The following is a 20363-nucleotide window of genomic DNA, read 5'->3' as shown; positions in this document are numbered from 1 at the left end:
TAATTATTGACATTAGATACACCCTCAGTTTTCATTTAATTTCCAGCACGACTGTTTGAACTCTGTGACCCATACAGCGTTGTCGTACCAGAGTTCCTATAAAAGCAGGAAGATTTGAGCCTTTTGTCAGAAACATGACAAAAGGCTCAACTACTGGCGGGGCTTAGAGTTTAAAATAGTTCACTGACTGAAGGGTGGGAAGCAGGTAGATACTTTCAGTCTGTAAAAGCCAAAAGTTTCTCTTCTCTACAATCATTTCCTGTTTTCACCAGCGCTAAGACTTGAAGGATTAACACCTGCAGACCAATCTGACGTATTACCCATGTTTATATTTACCATGATGTGACTTACCCAGTCACAGTAAGGCAAACATATCAACTCAAATAAGTATTTGTGTAACGACTAACAGAATAAATTGTTGTAGTGTCATGCTGTTGATGTTGGCCCCTGCATATCCCCTTTTCATGGTAGTACAACTGTGGTTTATGTTCCACTTTCAAATAAGCGGTGTCATTGCTCACAGTGCTTCAAAACTGACTTAGTCTTTTACAGTTTTCGATGGAAATATGAAAAGGGGGGAAGATTTCCCAATGAAGTGTCAGTTTGATTGCAGACATAACATTTCTTAAATAATGAAAGATAAATGAATGTGAAAAACAATGTTCATTGGGGATCTTTGGGGACTTTTCTGGATTTTTTATTTTTTTTATTTCTGCTGGCTTAATAGTAGGAACAATTCTCAGTCGAAGTATAATGTATATTCTTTCTATTCTGAAATGTTCTATCTCTTTTTAATGATGCGTTAGCTATTCTTAAAAGCACATTGACAAGAGGTTGCACAATTTTAACCTAAATTGTTTTAATATAACAATGTCAGAGGGCTGGACTTTGAAGTGACACTACAGTAACTGGAAATACTTAACCTCAGTCTGATTTACAAGAAATTTGAAAAGTACGGGATACCTTTGGTATACTTTGTCACATGTTAAACATGCGAAGCTAACAATTGGGTCATTGACAAATTAAAGTAGCTTTCCTAATTTGTTGACAATAAACTTGATGTTTGACTTGACCTTATTTCTTTCATTCTGTTTATTTAATACGTTCCAAGCCCCTTTCTTAATACCCAAAGACAGATGTGACTAATTTAATTGGTTTTATCTGACCAACAGTTCAAATCCAGAGGAGGAATTAAACAAGTACATTAACTGAAATACTGCTCTTAAACTTTTAATCAAGTAAAAGGACTTGAGTATTTATATTTGATGCCACTTTGCATTACTCAAAAAAACATTTTAGCAATACATATTCACTTTTTTATCCTTTTGATTTATTTGATAGCTATTTGACACTTGTACACATATATTTTGGATAAACATCTGATGAGCTTATAAAACGAGTTGCTTTTTGTTTGTGATTCATCCTCAAAATAGATTCAAAATAATAAAACCCTTAAATACAGCAGTAAATTGCAACTAACACATCAATGTATTATATAGCAAACCTATATTTTGGCATTTAATCCTTTTTGTAATGCTTAAAGTACATTTTGCCACTAATACTTTTGTACTTTTACTATAGGGACTATAAGTGCAACAAGATTGTATTTACATTGTGGTACTTTTTGGTTCTAAAACCCAAACATTCAATCAAACTATCATAACAATATCAATGACTGGGTCGTTTACTTGCTTTGTTGACTTTTGAAGAAAATTAAAGAAATACAATATATATGTTATAGCATATTGCAGCAGCTCATTCTCACATTATGAAAAACTGTAACTTGGACATATTTGACGTTTTTGTTCATGACATGGAGGGGGGGCGGGAGTTAAAGAGAGAAAACGTACTTTCACTTGGCGCCTGAAGTGCTGGCGGACGGTCCCTAGCCGCAGCGAGCCGCAGCGGGCGGTGCTGCTACATCACTGCATGAATGACAGCGCACTGGACCGACGCAGGGAAAGACTTCGCCGCTTCTCAGGAGCCGTGTCGGTCCGTTTGAGCGGCACCTCGCCTCACTTCAACTTCACCGATACATCCGTAGAGAGACATGTCACCGTGAAGAGTCAGCGTCCATCTTCGCTGGATTTAAAGCATGAAGAGATGACCGGCGTGTAGAGCTGACAGGCAAGTGTCTGCTAACAGGTTGGCAAGCCTCGCTGTCATACATAAGTTTCACTCTGACAGCGAAATCTCACTGTTGTTTTGTGCATCATTTGTTAGATTTCCTCGTTGCTGATTTCAAATATGTTTCTCATTTATAATGTGATCAAATGCATAGTGTAGGTAAGTTCGTTTAAATACATCTTTACGTATGCGTGAATCAGCCAGTAAGATAGTAACAATGCAGCGAGTTCACGGGGCAAGTTTCCTCTTACCAAAATCAATAGTGTAGAATTACCTTATGGAAACCTATCGAAAATTACAATTAGTAATACAATAGTTTCAGTCTGAACAGTCAGCTGAATACATTTGCAGGAATCAGGACGTCACATTTATTTTCTTTTTTTTGTTGTGTTGCTTTTTTACAGACACAACACAAAAAAACATATAGTAGATGCTTACATAACTGCACCTGTTGTATATCAGATATAATCATTCCTGTCCTCCTTGGACACCAAAAGGACATACAATTGCCTTGATGTTGTCATTCTTCGAATCGTATTGTACAAACATGACCAACACATTAGAGACACGGTCCTTCCCCCCACATCAACAAGATGACCATACAATACCTGAACTGTTAAGTTAATAGGACATTCGTTTTTATGAATCAGTATGTGGATTAGAGTTTCTCTGTCGTTAGTCCTTAGCTTATTTTACCTTATTCGCCTGAGCACACTTTTCTTCTAGAACATCCAGTCTGTTAGGGTTAAGCTTTAAAAATGGGTTACGTTAACTGAAGGCATTAAACTGTGGATTATCAATTGAAAGCAGCACTCTAAAACACACACTTTTCGAAACAATAATGCTTTAATTTCACATTTAAAATATTGTTTTACTTGTGTATATATGCTTAAAACTGCATTGTGGAGATGTAGGAAGGGATCAGGTGAAAATGTTTAATACTATCCACTGTTTACTGTGTGATTTATTTAGTAATTCATGTCATACACACTGCATGTGCTTTGTGATTCTATTAAATTGCCCTGTAAAGAGAAATCCTCCACGGTTTAATGAACACACACTGCGCAGTAACATTGATGTTAATAGTGGACATATTAACCTTGGCTGTGTTTCCTCTGTTTGGACGGCTGGCTTTTGTTCCGGTGAGCAGCAGAGGAGCTGACGGTAAATGAGAGGCCGTCACCATGCCCCCAGGGAAGTATGGGATGCAGGAGGAATGGGAGAAGAAGGGGGACCAGGAGATTGTGATGGACTTCCTGCTGCCGACTGGGATCTTTCTCAAATTCCCTGTGTCTCCAAACGACACCATCAAAACCCTCAAAAAGGTATGTCCCCTCTCATCCACATGTAAATACCAATAGCTACTTTTAGAAATCATAAAAACCTTCAGAGACTATGTTAATAATGTCATCATAATATCTTATCTGTTAGAGGATAGCACTATGTTTCTCATAGATTGCAATTGATAGTTTGCAGCACTGCGGCTCTGGTGACCACAGTTGTGAAATGCTGTTGTTATTTACAGTATTTACTCAATATGCTTTTAGGCAAATTGGTTGACTTAATATTCCCTTCAGACATTAAACTAATTAAAACATGATAACATTCGAACAATGCTTGCTGGTGCTTTTCATTCATCTTGAAGTTTGATGCAACTATTAGAGGGAGCTACAGCTTTCCTCCTCGTTGTGCACGGCTCCAGCAGATCTGCTGCTAAATTTGCCAGTTTCTATGCCAACAGTTCTGCCACTTCAGGCTTTTTGATTAAGCTGTGTGAAGTAATGGTAATCTTGGAGGCTGTTAAGATGATTAAAGATTAAATGTCTTACCAACTGGGGGAATTCACATGGAATTTTAGAAAATGTTCAAAAACACCCAGGATCAATGTCTTTGCAAAATCCTAGTTTAAATGGCCTTTGTTACTCTTTATCAGTGTTTTTATTGACAGTTTAAAAAAAAAGTAATGATACCAGTCAATGTGTTCTAAATAACTGTTTCTATACAATTTGTTTTTACAAGACCCCTCAAGCACACACTTCACAGCGAACAAGCTGTACACTTCAGCTCATCAACACTCTGCTCTCAACCTCATGTGTTGCTGCTGTCTCTTGTTTCAGATGGTTTGGAAAAATGCCAGAAGCGAGGCCCTCTTCAGTGCTCTGGGTGATCCAGACGCATACGTCTTCACCTGCATCAACCAGACAGCAGAGAGAGAGGAACTGGAAGAAGAATGGAGACGCATAAGCGACATACGGCCCTTCATGTGTGTTCTGAGGCTGGTGGCGAGGGAGGGCGACCGGGTGGAAAAACTCACCAACACACAGATCAGCTGGTTGATCGGCAAAGGTCAGCAGGTCCTTCTCCAATAGAGTTCTGTAGCTTTATAGACATATTAGTGGTTCTCTCATCATCAAAAAGAAGACAAGAGTTTTCTAGCCTGGTTCCAGTCCTCTGACTCACTGTCAGGGATGCAAACAGATTAGTATTGATCATTTCATTTAATAAGATAATGAAGTGAAACTAAATGGCTATTTCAGACTGAACTGCGGTTTTACTTCTTTATTCAGTCCGACTGTCACAAACAGGGGTGAAAGCTCTCTTGTTTTGGGTAACGAGGAAGATTTTGTAGTGTTTTTGTTGGTTTTACACATTGGTTTAAGAAATATGTAGTCTTAAGAATATCTTAAGACTCTTAACCGGTACCAGCTCAGCTGTGATCTCATCCACTTTAATTTTTCTGCCACCATTTTTAAGGCTCCAGCTGAGGAAGGTGACGAACCCAATTTGTATCCCTGCACATAAAACTGTGATTGGCTCGGTTGTTTTTCCATTCAGGGAAACAGCCTTAGCAACAGCAGCACTTTTAAAATGAATGAAATGAAGATGTGACAGTGATTCAGAGGTCTGGGACTAGACTGAGTTAAAGCTGCTCTGGAAGCAGAAATTATCCCATTGGCTGAGTGACAACTGAATAACTGCATTTGGAGCAGTTAGAAGAGTAAGAAAACTGTATTGGCATTTTTGTCTCTTTAATTCCTAATGGTAATGTTCTTGGAGGGTTGACATATTACTCACGAGCTATGAGATAATGTTTCTTACTTTAAAATAAAACTCATCTAGACTAAGTAATGCTTATTCATTTTTCCAGTTGCAGGAAGATCTCACTATATTCTCTGTTGCTTTGTTCCCTTAGCTTCTGTTCAGTCAGTCCGGAAAAATAGTTTAGAATATAAACCACCGACACATTGCAGAAGTTAACCTTTTATAAATAAATCTTTCAACCCATGCAAAGTATTCCTCTCACTGAGTTTTTTTTCTGACACTATCATTATGATTTTTTCAGGTCTCCATGAGTTTGAAGCTCAGAAGAACCACGAGGTGAATGAGTTTCGGACGAAGATGCGTGCATTTTGTGAAGAGAAGGCTCAGGAGCGCCAGATGTTGCCATGGCAGCAGTGGATGGAGTACAGCTTCCCATGTGACCTGGAGCCGTGCGTCTCCCCTCCAGAGTATGGGAGCGTAAAGTCAAAAAACACCAAGAAGATGTTCATCAATGTCATGTTTGAGGCTTCAGATGTGAGTAGATCTGCTGTTGTGAGTCATATTGGTTCGGATTTTAAGTAAATGTGAGCTCATTTGGAAAGCCCGCTCTCACGCCACAAACACCATGTAGGCTACATTCAGTTTGATTTTCTGTAATGCTGGAACCTTTATTTCTTATAAATCTATCTGTTACAGGAAAGCTTCATGTTGCAGCAGGACCCCCAGGACCCCCCGGTGGCTCTGATGAGGAGTGCCCTGAAGAAGAAGGCCACGGTCTTTCGCTCCGTGCGACAAGAGCCGGAGGACTTCACCTTGCAGGTCAACGGGGGGTGGGAGTTCATCTACGGGAAACATCCATTGTGCCAGTTCAAAGTGAGTAACTGCAGCAACAGCGTGTGGAAATAAAGCTCTATTTTTTAGCTTTTTTCTGGTTATCAGTCAGACTGTAGCTGATTTTCCTCCATCATATTGTTTTTGTTTTGAATTTTGATCCTCTATTTTCACAAACCATCTACACAAAAATCTCTCTAACATGATACTTCTTAGTTATGTTGTTGTGTTGCTGATATGTGGTGTTGTGATTATTCCTAACAGTGTTTAGTGTGAAAAAGCCAATATTCTAGTATCACCACACCAAAAAAAGAATCTTCCAGCACTTTTTTCAGAAGGTCCCACACGCTTCCAGACAACATTAGACCAGATGTATTTTTCCACAATCCTTTCAAACAAGCACTGAATAATCTTACTGTACATTTGTTTCAAATCCCTCAGGCTGCCTATATCTGCATGACGTTGTTTTAAAGGATAATTGTGCTTGATTTTAATACATATGTGAATAATGATTGCGAACAATCTGATCTGAGAGCTGTTTCCCAGTGGTTGTAGGTGATTTTATTTTCAGTGTTGTTTGTCTGCATGTTGCCTGAGTTCTGTGCGGGTGGTCCATAATAACTGAAATGATTGTCAGAACAGGAGTGAGCTGAGTCAAGGTTTTGGTGGCACAAGACTCTGCTGTTGAATTCAAATCTCCATCAACCTGCAGGGGTGACTCATATCTGTCTCGCAGCCCTGCAGAAAGGATCTGCATCCATCCACACATAATGAGATTTCAGTTGCATTAACCTACCGCAAACGAACAGCCTCCAGGAGTTAACCAGTGGTATCAGAACACTGGGAAATATCTGTGGGTGAGCTGACTGGTGGCTATAAACAACCTCTTCTTCTCTCTCTCTTTTACAGTACATCTTCCACTGTATAAGAAATGGCCAAAACCCTCTGGTCACCATGGTACACCACTCCACCATCCGCAGGTATCAGAATGACCAGGGCCTGTGCAGCCAGATATACAGAAACCGCTCCTTGTCCAGACCCCCTCCACTGCCCCTGAAGAAGGTAAGAGTTACGCGTCTTTCATTAACAGAGCGGCAACTTTTTTTCTCTCCTCGCTCGTCACAGTTGTTCCTCGACAGGACTGTGGACTTTGGCCTACTTGAAACGTGCTGTGCAACACAATGTTGATAATTGACTCTTCACTCCTCTTACTGTAGTTTGACATAGAGCACATATTGGCTACTTTGAAACTCCACTTGTAGAGTGAATTGTGTGTTTTCAAGTTTGAATGGCTTCACCAGATAAATGTCTAAGGTACCGATACTTCTATTGAAAGTGTCCAGGAATTGCCTCTTCTCTTGCCTTTGGACTTTTCCTCCTAAGCCCCTGTCTAAAATGAATTGAGGTTGAGTTAAGCTGAGGTTATATATTAAATTAATTATTTCAGTTTCTTCTAGTGTGTTCCCCTTTTTTATTGTTGTTATTCAAAGTGTCATTGTTATTTGTTGTCGTGTTGCCAAACAGGAAATTGTAGCAAGAGCTTTGCGGCTTTAAACTTCTGCGAAAGCTCTATGTGACTTAGAAAAGAATAGGGGATACAAATAAAATGTCCCTATCTTGTGACTCCTTCCTGCAGCAGAACACCTCCTCTCTATGGTCCATCAATGAGCCTTTCTACATTCACCTGCTGCAGGGCAGCCGAGTCAATGCCGACGAAGGAATGAAGGTTGGTGTGGTTTTGCGTGGGTTTGTTGCTCAATGAAATGTGGCATTCACTTGTTTACCAATATCTCAATTTCAGTTGTAGGAACAGCAAGTTGACATGTAAATGACAGAGGGTCACATGATCCAGACCGCACGTTTCCCATAATTCAACGTGGCGGTTGGTTGAAACTTCAAAACAGGAAGTGGGGAGGGCCTATCTGCTTTTTACATCTCATTCTGAGGCCTAGATTCTAAGAAAAAGAGACTGCAGCCTGTCACCCCTCTCTCGCTTTCAATGCACTTCTTTTTTTGAAAGCGTTGCACGCATTTTGTTACTACTGCAGATTGGCCATGACCTAAGTGTTAGTGTTTTTCAAAATGTTCATTAAAGGTAGTTTCCCTGTATATGTCCATGTAGAAATCTCCAAGAATACCCCACTTTTTCTCAGTTTTCCTTTTTTCCCCTGACAAATAAGGAAACGAGGGAAAAGGGAACTCTGTTAATGCGTGTCTCTGTTTGTGAGTCATAACTAACTATGTTACGGTTGAGATGGGTTATTAAGAGTAAGTGCACTTCCGGGCTGTTACCTTAGAGCACATCATGACTCATGGCAAATGTGTCCTGTCACACAATTATCAGTGTCTGCATTTGGCAGGCAGAGGTTAGAAAACACGCCCTGGGGGAGAATAACCACTCATATATTTGGTAATATAGCTTTAGACTATCTTGATTTGGCAAAAGGCACAAGCTTAATGGCCCCACAATATTGAATTTTGACTTTGGTGGTTGTTTATCATTTTGGACAGACTTTGCATAGGATTGAAAGGTGTTGTGACCTGCTTACGTTATGATTGTGTGTAGACCCTTTGACTCATAGCAGGAAACTCTGAATCATCTCGTGAATTCTGTAAATCTTCCAAAAACAATCTCCCTCACGCAAAATGTTCAGCATCCAAACTCCATGTGATATGTCCATCTCATCCATACTGTTTGTGTCTGTGTTTCCCCTCTAGCTTGTGGTGCAGGCCGGCCTCTTCCATGGCAGCGAATTCCTCTGTAAGGTGGTGACAACCATGGAGGTGTCCGTGTGCTCTGAGCCGCTGTGGGATCAAAAGCTGGAGTTTGACATAAACGTGGCTGACCTGCCTCGCATGAGCCGCCTGTGCTTTGCACTCTATGCTGTCATCGAGAAGGCCAAGAAACCCCGCGGCACTAAAAAGAAGCATAAGAAAGCGGTGAGTTTGTCAAAAACTCATTATGTTTTCATTGCTTGGTTTACAACCTGTGATGGAGCAGGCGAGTGCTTTGGGCTGGTGGTCGTGGGTGTGAAGTTGTTAGCAAGCACAAACAGATCTGCTTCCTCTCTGCTGCGTAGTGTGTGTAGTCAGTGCTGTGCTGTGGGGGTGTGTTGTGCTGCTGCGTCTGGTTGTGCAAGTGTGTTCCGTGGCAAGGCTGCGGTTAACATTTCATCCGCTTCAGCTCTTTTATCTGTACATCACTGCAAGGAAGGAAGGAATTGACAAACATTTTCAAGGAATTCCAAAATCATCCTATCAGTCGCCACGCGTGGTAACAGCTCCTCTGCTCGCGGTTAAGGCTTGAACTGGGTAGTTAAGGTCTAAAAAACTGTGCAACTAATACCAAACATTTGCTGCTTTCCTTTTTTAATTGCTCTATTAATTAAATATATTATAATTTAAGCCTGTTGCTTGGACAAAATATGCTTTTTAACTGTCATCTCTAGCTTAATCTTTTAACAATGTTGTGTCATTTAATAGAAAACAATTGGCTGTTTAAATAATTAATGAATAGTTTCTATCAGTCCCCGTCTTATTACATTAAAAATGTATTCCTATTAATATTTCAAATCAAGATTGTTTGTTGAAGTACAGATAAACATTGACGTTGCAGAAACAGTGTCTGATCTTCTCTACATGTGTAAATGTGCAAATATTTATTAAACACAGGACCAACTATCCATGATATCACGTTAAAAAACAAACAGACAATTGAAACAACAAAACTGAACAACCTTTAGCATCGACACAAATAACGACTGGCCGATTTAGTCTAACTATTATAATTTTGGTCAAATGTAACCAGTGCCAATATTAGTAACACAAATAACATGCCAACAGACACACACATTTTAAAGTAATTGATCCTCTTGTCATTTACTTCATTCATGCACAAAACTACGACAGCAGTAGCAGTATTCTAAGAGACTTCACACACTGCTCACTGTACACTGACAAGTACAGTGAACAACAGCAAAATCCCCTTATTTTTCTGCAACTGTGGTCCAGCCTGTTGTTTTGAAGCGTTTTGGGTAACATGTTTCTGAGGTCCGCCCAACATAGTGCCCAGGTGTGTTTATGTGCATCAAGGCCACTTCTGCTTTCTGAGCCACTTCTCTCTTCTTTTGCCCGTAAGAGAAGTCCTGCAGACAGACAGCAGTTGAGCTATTTTAGCTGTTATTGGTTTAGTGTGCATAGTCTCTTTTTCAGCATGATGCACTCAGTCTAAATGTGTGTTTTTGTTTTAAACAAATATCTTAGTCATTTTATATTTTTAGTAGTCACTGCCTAGATCCTATTTTTTACTATACCTAATATTATCGCTATGTAATTAGTTTTTAACCAGAATCGTCAAAGTCCTTGGCTTGATGAATCATGAATTAAATGCTGCCATGAACACCCTTTAAAAATGTGTTCTCATTCAATATTTACCTAATCTTAATGCTTTTTGATTTTAATACAAAATAGCAAAAGGAAATGTTATACTAGGAAGATAACAAAATAATTCAATACATTTTAGATTAATTGATGAAAAATCATAAATATATATTTTTAGATAGAAAATGTTTCGCCTATGATTACTTTCTGCTTTCAAAAAAGTAGATGGATGTTAATTTAGATGTGGAGGCAAATTATTACAAACGATGAAATAATCTACTCAAATCAAGCTTTATTTGTATAGCCCAATATCACAAAACATGTTTGTCTCAGTGGGCTTTACAAATTAAAAGAAACAACATTGTATATGATGGAGTTACAGCAAAATGAGAAGGTAGTGTGTGGAATAGAAATAAAATAAGTTATATTATTCACAAAAGATGTATTGATAAAACTAAAAATCTACATTCGTAAATCTGATCCTCAATTTGTATTGACACTTTAAATTAAAATTAGCGTACTCTCTCTTTATCTCTCTCCTGCTTTTTGCATGATTTTACTGCCTGCAGATGGTCTTCAAAGCCAAACAATAAACCATGTCCTCCCTCTCCCTCTCTTCAGGATTGTCCGATAGCCTGGGTGAACACCATGGTGTTCGACTACAAGGACCAGCTGAAGACTGGGGAGTTCCTCCTGTCCACATGGCCGTCTGTTCCCGGTACTCGCAGGCCTTCCCTTTTCTGCATTTCCTCCTTTTTTTTAAAACAACTCACATGTCGGCAGCTTTCTCCTCAGTGCCTGGCAGCCCCACAGTGAAAATAACATGTGGCGCAATCACAACCCCACACATTAACACCTAACGTGTTCGCACAAAATAGCCTTTTAAAGATATAGTAATCAGAGTTGGTAACTTCAACCTAAATTATGGATATATTTGTATTCGCTAAAATGATTTTATGCTTCTCTGCTGTTAGAAAAGCAAAACCCACTGTTGATTTTGGAGATATTGGAGTGATATGAACATGAAAATGTAGCCACTAGTTAGTAGAATAGATTACATGAAAAATGATTAACTCATCTACCAAACGGCAACTTTAATAAATAAATGTTTTATCACAGATGACAAAACCGACCTGTTCAACCCGATGGGAACGGTGGAGAAGAACCCAAACGTAGACAGTGCTGCCGGGCTTCTCATCCGCTTCCCAAACATCCGGCCACATCCTCTCTATTACCCTCCACTGGACAAGGTACTTTTTCTCATAAGGATTTATTTGTTTGCATACGGAAATGTCTTATCCGTATCACAGTGAGTCCAAAAAATTCTCATCTGTTGTCAGGTGGGTGACATGGAGAAGAATGGTGAAGCAGCCAATGCAACAAAGGAAGAGGTAGGACTTTCTACACCTCACATTTCACTATTCTCACTCAGTTAAAGGCTGTTACCTGCTAACCACATATTTATACGTCTTTGTGGCATTTTGTTCTCTGCAGCTCATGAAACTAAAAGTAATCATGGACAACAAAAACTACATGGAGTTCTTTGAGGATGAGAAGGACCTTCTGTGGAAGCTCCGCACAGAAGTCCGTGACCGTTATCATGAAAGTCTGTCCAAGCTGCTCCTCATCACCAAGTGGAACCGGCGCCAGGACGTAGTTCAGGTATTAATGGAGATTTTATATATATTCCTTACTATAATGTATTTAGTGTATCACATGTTTTCTTGTAAAAGTCTAGTCCTGAGAAACCACTGTTAGACTGGACTTTCCAATCAATAGGGCTGTAGACGATGCCTCATTTCTTAATATTTAGCAGATACTGTATACTATTCATTACTCTAAATACAACTGACTGACTTGATGATTGAGTACTTTCTTTCTAAACCAAAAATATAATCCTCAAGCCGTTGCTAGAGTAAAATCAGGTGATTACCAAAGTCAGTTGTGCTTATTTGGTGTTAATTGTTCTCATTATAGTAAAAAGTGTAAATTGTATTCTCTTCAGATGGTGAGTTTACTGAGTAACTGGCGGGACCTCCCTGCCATCCATGCCCTGGAGCTGTTGGACTACAATTTTCCCGACCCAGCCGTGCGGTCTTTCACCATCAGATGCCTCAGGAAGCTCAGGTACACATACATGCATTTATCCCGAATGCCGTAAGCCTGTAGAGTCGACCATGTGCTTGCAATCTACTATATTTGTCAACCCTAATATTTTCTATGTACTCTAATCACTGTATGATCAGGGTCCTCATATGTTTGCCTTTGTAGTGTCTAAAACTGATGTCAGTAGACAAGGTTTGATCTCATTTTTAACCTTAGCATCTACAGCAATGATGCAATACCAGATATGTTATGATCAACAACATTTAGGCAAAACACGAGGTACATAACTCATGTTTTTTTTTTTGCTGGAAACTTGACTCTAAGGGAGCCGGGAGAGTTAATTGCTACAGTTTCAACATTTCTTTGTTTGGCAGGTGTGACAAAGAACACCATGCAGAAATCTGCAATATATACATGCTGTACCTTTTATAGTTATGTGCATGTTTTTGCTCATATCTATATAGCATCACACATTTTGACTTTAAACTTCTTCCCCACAGTGATGCTGAACTGCTGCAGTACCTAATCCAGCTGGTCCAGGTCCTGAAGTACGAGTCCTACTTAGACTGTGACCTCGCCACTTTCCTGCTGGAAAGGGCTTTGTCCAACTGGAGGATAGGACACTTCCTGTTTTGGCATCTCAGGTGAGGTGCTGTCCAGCAGAAAAACACAAAATTGCTTGCATCTGCACCTTTTTGTTTGACAAGAGAACTTGTGTTTACTGTAGGTCAGAGATTCATGTAGCGTCTGTGAGTTTACGTTTTGGTCTGATTCTGGAAGCATACTGCAGAGGAAACATCCACCACATCAAGCTTTTATCCAAACAGGTAATCCCATCACACTAAAACAAGCTGATGTCAAGCCCAGAAACTATGATATTGTTTTGTACTAAATCTCAGTCTTATCTCTCCCACACAGATCGAGGCCCTGGGCAAAATGAAGGCCCTGAGTGACTTTGTGAAGTCGGGCTCCCAGAAGATGACAGCGGATGACCTGAAGCTGTGTATCAGACAGGAGTCGTACATGGAGGCTCTGTCAGATCTGCTGTCCCCGCTCAACCCCAGCGTCATCCTCGCTGACATCTGGTTAGTGACATGCACACAAACGGTTGGGTATTAAGGGTTAGCTTTGGTCACTCTCTATGTTTACTGAATTACGAAATATGACATTTTCTTAGCATATACAGTAGAACAATTAACCCATAATCATCACAAAACCAGTAGACTTTGTTTGATTTAGAATTGCACTTAATGCCATCTTACAGTTTTTTCTCACAGCTGAAATTATGAAGTGTTTTTACTCTTTCCCAAACCATCTTTATCCCCTTATTTTTAAAGAAAAATAATATTGGCTCTTACTTGATTGTCTTTGACTGAATTTTACAATTTCTTAGGTAGGCCTAAATCATTAACAACGCCAAGTAAAAATGTAACCAGGGTTAAAAACTGCAATGTATTTTGTGAAACAGGAATTCTCTAAACTTTACAATACACTTGTCTGCAGTCTTGGTCCTGTCACTGTTATAGTGATAACATGTTTGTTTGTGGTTGCAGTGCAGACAGGTGCAGGTTTATGGACTCCAAGATGAAGCCGATCTGGCTGATGTATAACCCCAAAGTTCAAGAAGACATGGTTGGCATCATCTTCAAGAGCGGAGATGGTGAGAAACAAGAACATCTGAAGACATGGCCACACACATTCAGCACACTTTAGCATATAGAGTAGCTACATAGTGTCAAGATTTAAGCTAAAGTTGACTAAAGTTTAGCACAGAAATGCCAAGGTTACACATTAAAATAGCCTGTGACAACCACTTTGAATTGGCTTGTGTTAAAAGGTGCTAAATAAATAACTTGCCTTGCCTAAAGATAAACATACCCAGCCAGTTTTGAAAAGACAAACAATACCAGTGTAAAGTTAGCATGACATTTAAGTTTGATTAATCTTGTCAGAAGAGTCAGAGTCCTTGGCTTGATGAATCATGAAGTAAATGCTGCCATGAACACCGTTTAAAAAAAATGTTTCTCATTACATATTTACATTATCTTAATGCTTTTTTATTTGAATACAAATCTAACAAAAGGAAATGTTGACAATAAAATCAAGATATATATTTTTTCTATTAACATATACTTTTTTCTACTTTTCTCCTAGATCTTCGCCAAGACATGTTGACCCTCCAGATGATCCAGCTCATGGAGAATTTATGGAAGAAAGAAGGCCTGGATCTCAGGTAACGTGGGAGCAGCTCTCTGCAGCAGCTGTTGATCATTTTGCACAAGGAAGTCTTCTAGACCAACCTAATAATGTTACTTTCACCATACATTTACAGGATGATCCCATATGGCTGCTTGTCCACTGGGAACAAGATGGGGCTCATTGAAGTTGTGAAGAACTCCGACACCATCGCCAACATCCAGCGTAACAGCAGCAACAGTGCCGCCACCGCCGCCTTCAACAAGGATGCCCTTCTCAACTGGCTCAAATCTAAGAATCCTGAGTGAGTATGATGGGCAACTTTTACATAATGGTTTTATTTGAAGTCATATAATGTCATTTTACGGAGCCCCTAAAGGGACATGAAAAAAAAAAAGAGAGAGAAAAAGAAAAGTCGGGATAAAGGGTTAGTTTCTCGTGCGCATGAGAAACTAACCCGTTATCCCGACTTTTTTTGTTTGTTTGTTTTTTGAGAAAGTTACCGGTGCGCCAAGGAGGAAGTGGAGCACACAGGAGACAACCATTTCATTGCAGACTGTTATGTTTACTTGGGGAAATGACAGTGCATACATTATTTTAGATATATTTCAAACTCAGACTTAATTTTAAGAACATTTCGGCCACTAACCCGTTATCCAGACTTTCATGTCCCTTTAGGCCTTTAGGGCTCCGTATCATCTTATACAATGAAGATATTGTATTAATGTCTCTAGAAGTGATGACCCGGTTAAACTCCAGGAACTCAGCGTTTGGTCCATTATATCAACATAAAACGCTAACAAGAGCCACAGATTTTATCCAGAGCTGTTGCCGAATTATATTTGATACTAGTTTTAGTCATGTTTTGTCTGTATGTGTGTACAACAAAAACAAATGTTGTGCTTATTTTAGACTTTTTTTTTGTTTAATTGATTAATTTGAAAGTCATATACTGTAGGTAAAAATAACAATGATAACACAACCAAAAATAACAAGCAACCCCCTTAAACTTAGAATAGGTCCATTGGATTCTCGTAAAAATCTACAACACGAATGTGTCCGAGCGTATTGTGACAAACATAGCAGAAGGGTTCACAACAAGTATAATAGTACTAAAGGGAATTGACACGCAATGATGTCTGAAATGTGTCACAGCCGCTGGCTTTGTTTTAAACAGATATTTTTATTATTGTCGGTTATACTTACATTTAATTCCTTCAATTTTTTTATAGTTACAAACAGTATAGCAGCAGATGCAAGTACATAACAGGAAATACAAATCCGGCTGCTATGTAAACAGATAATGAATCACCAAAAGTTAATCGAAGAGAGTTTAATTGTTGTACACGTGCTGCAGCATTTTGAATTCGCTGAAGCGACTTAACTTACTTTTTGGTACATCCTGATAATAAGGAGTTACAATAATCCAGCCTTGAAGTAACAAATGCATGGACTAGTTTCTCTGCATCGTTTTGAGGCAAGATATGCCTGATTTTTGCAATGTTACAGGTTACATTTCTTGCAGGATTACAATGTTAGTAAAACCCAAAAAAGAGCATATTATATTTGAGGTAAAAGGATCACATTTAATTTCTTCTTTGTAAGCTGTACTGTTCTATAGGCTAATACTTTAAGTGGGAATCTATACGCCTACTGCCTGAATTTGCTTTATGGTTTTCACTTTCTTTAGTTCATTCATTCTTCTTTTTATTCAGTAGGTGAACCTATATATGCTTATAACAACATTACAGAGTGTTCTCAACCGTTTAACCTTTTCTTCATACTGCTTGAAAAAGCTAATTAACGAGGGGTATATGATATGCTAATGAATAAACATGTGAGAAAAATTCCACTCTTGCTTTGTTGCTTATTTCTCTGATCTTTTTTCTCACCAGGGACAAACTGGAGCAGGCAATAGAAGAGTTCACACTGTCCTGTGCTGGCTACTGTGTAGCTACTTACGTCCTGGGCATTGGAGATCGTCACAACGACAATATCATGATCAGGGAAACTGGACAGGTGGGGCTTACCTCTGTGATATCTTATATCACATTACAGCACTAAACTCTACCGCAAGGGGGCGATTAAACATAAAGTGTGAGATGTGTGGCAACCTGTCTGTGCTCTGTTTCATACTGTATATGTAACACTTAATACAATTGGCCAAAATAATGGGATAGTAGATGTCACTGCTCAAAGGAACATTTCACCCTAAATCAAAAATATATATTTTTACTCTAACAAGTAGTGCTTGATATCCAACAATCTGTATTTCTTTGGTGTAATTTACCAAGATGTGTGCTTACTAGTTGGGGAGTGTAGTTTGGTAGGTAAATTCCTACATTGAACTTCTCACAATAAAGTCTTTGGATTATCTTGAGTTTCTGTGTCACCATTTCTGGAAAGAGACATTTCTGTTGTTCTGTCGCTTTGGACACAACAAGCATAGCGCCATCTATTGTATTTACATTATATTTGAGAGATGGCAGACAGACAATATCTCCAACCCACGGCTTATCACAGCTTAACATTCTAGACTAATAAATAGCAATACTGGTCAGAGGAAAACAATATTTTGGAGTGAACTGTTCCTTTTTGTTGTTTAAAAAGTACACGTTTATTAAAGACAAGGGTTATGAGTTTTAAAAAATATCTAGCGATCTTAACAATACTCAGTACATTTGTTCACCTTTCACTGAAATCCTTTAGGTCATTCAGCATTTTGTGAGTCTTTAACAAATGTGCCTGTGGTCAGTGATTCAGAACAAATGTTCAACTTTGCTCCTCAGCTGTTTCACATTGACTTTGGGCATTTCCTGGGCAACTTCAAGCGGAAACTGGGGATCAACAGGGAGCGTGTGCCGTTCATCTTGACCTATGACTTTGTCCATGTGATCCAACAAGGAAGGACAAACAACAGTGAGAAGTTTGAGAGGTACAGTATTGTTCGATTCCTTACTGATGTAGAATTCTGTTTGCACATTTTAGAAGCAATTTTTGATTATGTGATCGTGTTGTCAGGTTCAGGGAGTACTGCGAGCGGGCCTACAAGATCCTGTGTCGGAACGGGTCGCTCTTCGTCAACCTCTTGGCTATGATGAAGGCAGCAGGACTGCCAGAGCTCACCTCCTTCAAATACATCCAGTATCTAAAGGTATGCAACAATAATGACTGATGATAATTTCCAAATCAGAGGAAGAGGCACTGAAGAATTTCAAAGTAAAGTTCAACGAGGCTCTGCAGGAAAGCTGGAAGACCAAGGTCAACTGGATGATGCACTCCCTGGCCAAAGATAACAGACCCTGAAAACCATGGACCAAGGACACCTGATGAATGACCAAAAATTGTGGATTTTAACTTGTGGAGATAAACTGGAAGAAAACTTGATTGTCATTATTGATAGCATGCAAAGACTCTCTGCACATGTTTACATCTGACTGGCCAAATGGTAAATAACTAATAGGTGGAGGCATCCAAAGAAAATAAAACCATGGGAATGCCTTTGACTCAAGGACATCATCAACAATTATAAACACGCTTTTTTGATGTGTTAAATTCGCTACTTGAAAAGCCACCTGCACGCAAATATTGTCCTGAAAGGAAGCAGACGCTGAAAATGTATCTCAACAACTGCATCGCTCAGCAGGGAGCAAAACTTCATGATGACATTATTCAGTCACGGAGTTCAATAACAAAGCGACAGTTTCACCTCAAGTTTATTTTACCGTTACCACCCTCAATGGCTGTGTGTTATATCCTCTCATGTCAGTATACTCAACAATATACGCAATTGTGTCTTGTTTATTTTATTGTATTTTATTTTATTTAACCTGGTAGCTCTGGAGTGTTTGTCCAAAGCCATGAGGGATATTTTAAACAAGTTGTTGTGTTTTACTGCTGTACTGTTGTGTAGTATTGCCTTGAAGTGAAGTATGTGGCCAGTACACAGAAAGCATTGTTACATTTACAGTTTATTATATGAAATGAGATACTTTAAATGGGACCTTCATTTTGATAACACACCTGGTTAACAGGATGTGTAACTCAGCAGACCCTGACCAAACAGCAACTACACATTAAAGAAATAGACATTACATGTTGGGAATAAAACATATTTGCTTTGTTACTGAGGGTTGGATAAAACAATGTATTGCACTCTTGTGACAGCCTATTGAATGTGAATCTGGAGCTAACAGACTTGAGCATTTCATAATTTCACTCAGCTTAGTTTAGCTTAAAAACTGAAAACAGGGAGAAATGGCAAGCCTGGCTCGGTAGAAATGTAACAAAATAAAAAGCATACAAAACGTTTTAGGTACTGGTATCTAGGTGGACTGTTTTTACCTATGAACGGAGCCAGGCTAGCGGTTTGGGTTTGGCAACCGGTTCAAAATCCGTGCTAGAGCTCTTCAGGTTCAGAACCGGTTCTTCGGTTTAGCTCCGGCTCTTTTCACACCGCCCAGAGTCCGACTGGTGCTGCGTCATTGCGTCATTGTTTGCGTCATGACTTAACCGTTTGCGTGCCTGCTTCATAAAGCCAAACGTCTGGGCGGAAACCCTCATAGCTGACACCGACAACAACAACAATGGCCGATTGTGCTCCAGCTTCCTCTGTACCTCTTCGGAAGACCAGATTCCCAGTAGGTAGCTGGTCTCTTGAGTGGACCACTGCTGCTTCCTGATTAGGAATGTCTTAGCCATTGACTTGTGGTTGCGGTCCTCAAAATGGTGTGTGTGTGTGTGTGTGTGTGTGTGTGTGTGTGTGTGTGTGTGTGTGTGTGTGTGTGTGTGTGTGTGTGTGTGAGAGAAATACTCAATATGGGTATTAGGCTTTACATATGGCTCATCAATGTCCCTCAGTAAACTGCTGCTTCAAGCCAGGAGGAGTAAGTCTTTTAATTATGAGCTAATTTTGCAAATTGTAAAATATACTGCTGTTGTTTGACTTGATCATTATCCATGAATTCTGTCAAATGATACAAACAGATAAATGTGCATGCCTTATTTTCACGTGTGCAGCTATATATACCTGCATCCTGTTTTAAAGTTGGTTCACTTGCTGTTCGGAGAGTAAGAAACACTTAATGAACAGTTTGCGACAGCAAAGCTAACTGATACTTATTAAGACCCAAGCCATATAGCTGTGGCGTTTAGATACTATATAGGACCCCAAATCAGAGATTGGTTAAGTTTCAAGGTGTTTTAATAAAGAAAGCTAGGTTAAGGCAGGTACTGAAGACAGGGAGCTGGCTGGTTGCAGAAAGGTCCAAAACAAAGCAGAGGGAAAACGTCCCAGGCAAAAACTCAAAAAGTTGCTAAAAAACTGCAAAGTGAACAAAACTAGGCTTGGGCTGCAGAGAGCCTCTCTGTGAGAGGCACTCTGGATCGTCAAACAGCATTTAATTCTCTGGCAGAGTAGTGAGGTGAGGGCCAGGCTCTTAAAGAGAAGGTTGATTATGTGAGTGGGAACAGGTGTGCCTCATCTGCACCCAGAAGAATACCAGCCATGCCCCCTGTCACACACCAGCCCTGCAGAGAAGGAGGCCCAATCCCAAACCACTCCCTCGACCCTATCCCTCCGTGACGGAGTGAACTCCGTCTGTTGCCACACTCGCAGCTCAACGAGGCTCCCTCCTGTCAGATGGAGGGGAGTAAATACAGCAGCAAGCTTTGGGACAAAC

The 20363-nt window shown here is 39.6% G+C and overlaps 1 protein-coding gene across 1 annotated transcript; it reads left to right on the top strand.

The window, feature by feature from the left end:
* The first annotated feature begins 1863 nt into the window (after positions 1-1863).
* LOC104956376 (phosphatidylinositol 4,5-bisphosphate 3-kinase catalytic subunit delta isoform-like) lies at positions 1864-18808 on the top strand. Its single transcript, XM_010783858.1, is given in 23 exon segments — positions 1864-2127; positions 3278-3452; positions 4245-4473; positions 5471-5703; positions 5866-6042; positions 6910-7062; positions 7637-7726; positions 8719-8940; positions 11002-11098; positions 11500-11630; positions 11721-11771; positions 11875-12042; positions 12386-12507; positions 12987-13130; positions 13214-13313; positions 13405-13571; positions 14040-14146; positions 14641-14719; positions 14819-14986; positions 16578-16701; positions 17472-17617; positions 17704-17854; positions 17857-18808. Coding segments are annotated over 22 exon segments (3132 nt in total). The 5' UTR covers positions 1864-2127; positions 3278-3311; the 3' UTR covers positions 17989-18808.
* Positions 18809-20363: the final 1555 nt, after the last annotated feature.

Source organism: Notothenia coriiceps, unplaced genomic scaffold (genome assembly GCF_000735185.1).
Source record: "Notothenia coriiceps isolate Sejong01 unplaced genomic scaffold, NC01 NC01_scaffold00025911, whole genome shotgun sequence".
In the NCBI taxonomy this organism is placed as follows: domain Eukaryota; kingdom Metazoa; phylum Chordata; class Actinopteri; order Perciformes; family Nototheniidae; genus Notothenia; species Notothenia coriiceps.
Note: the sequence above shows the minus strand (reverse complement) of the source record. Positions and strands in the feature narration are given on the sequence as shown.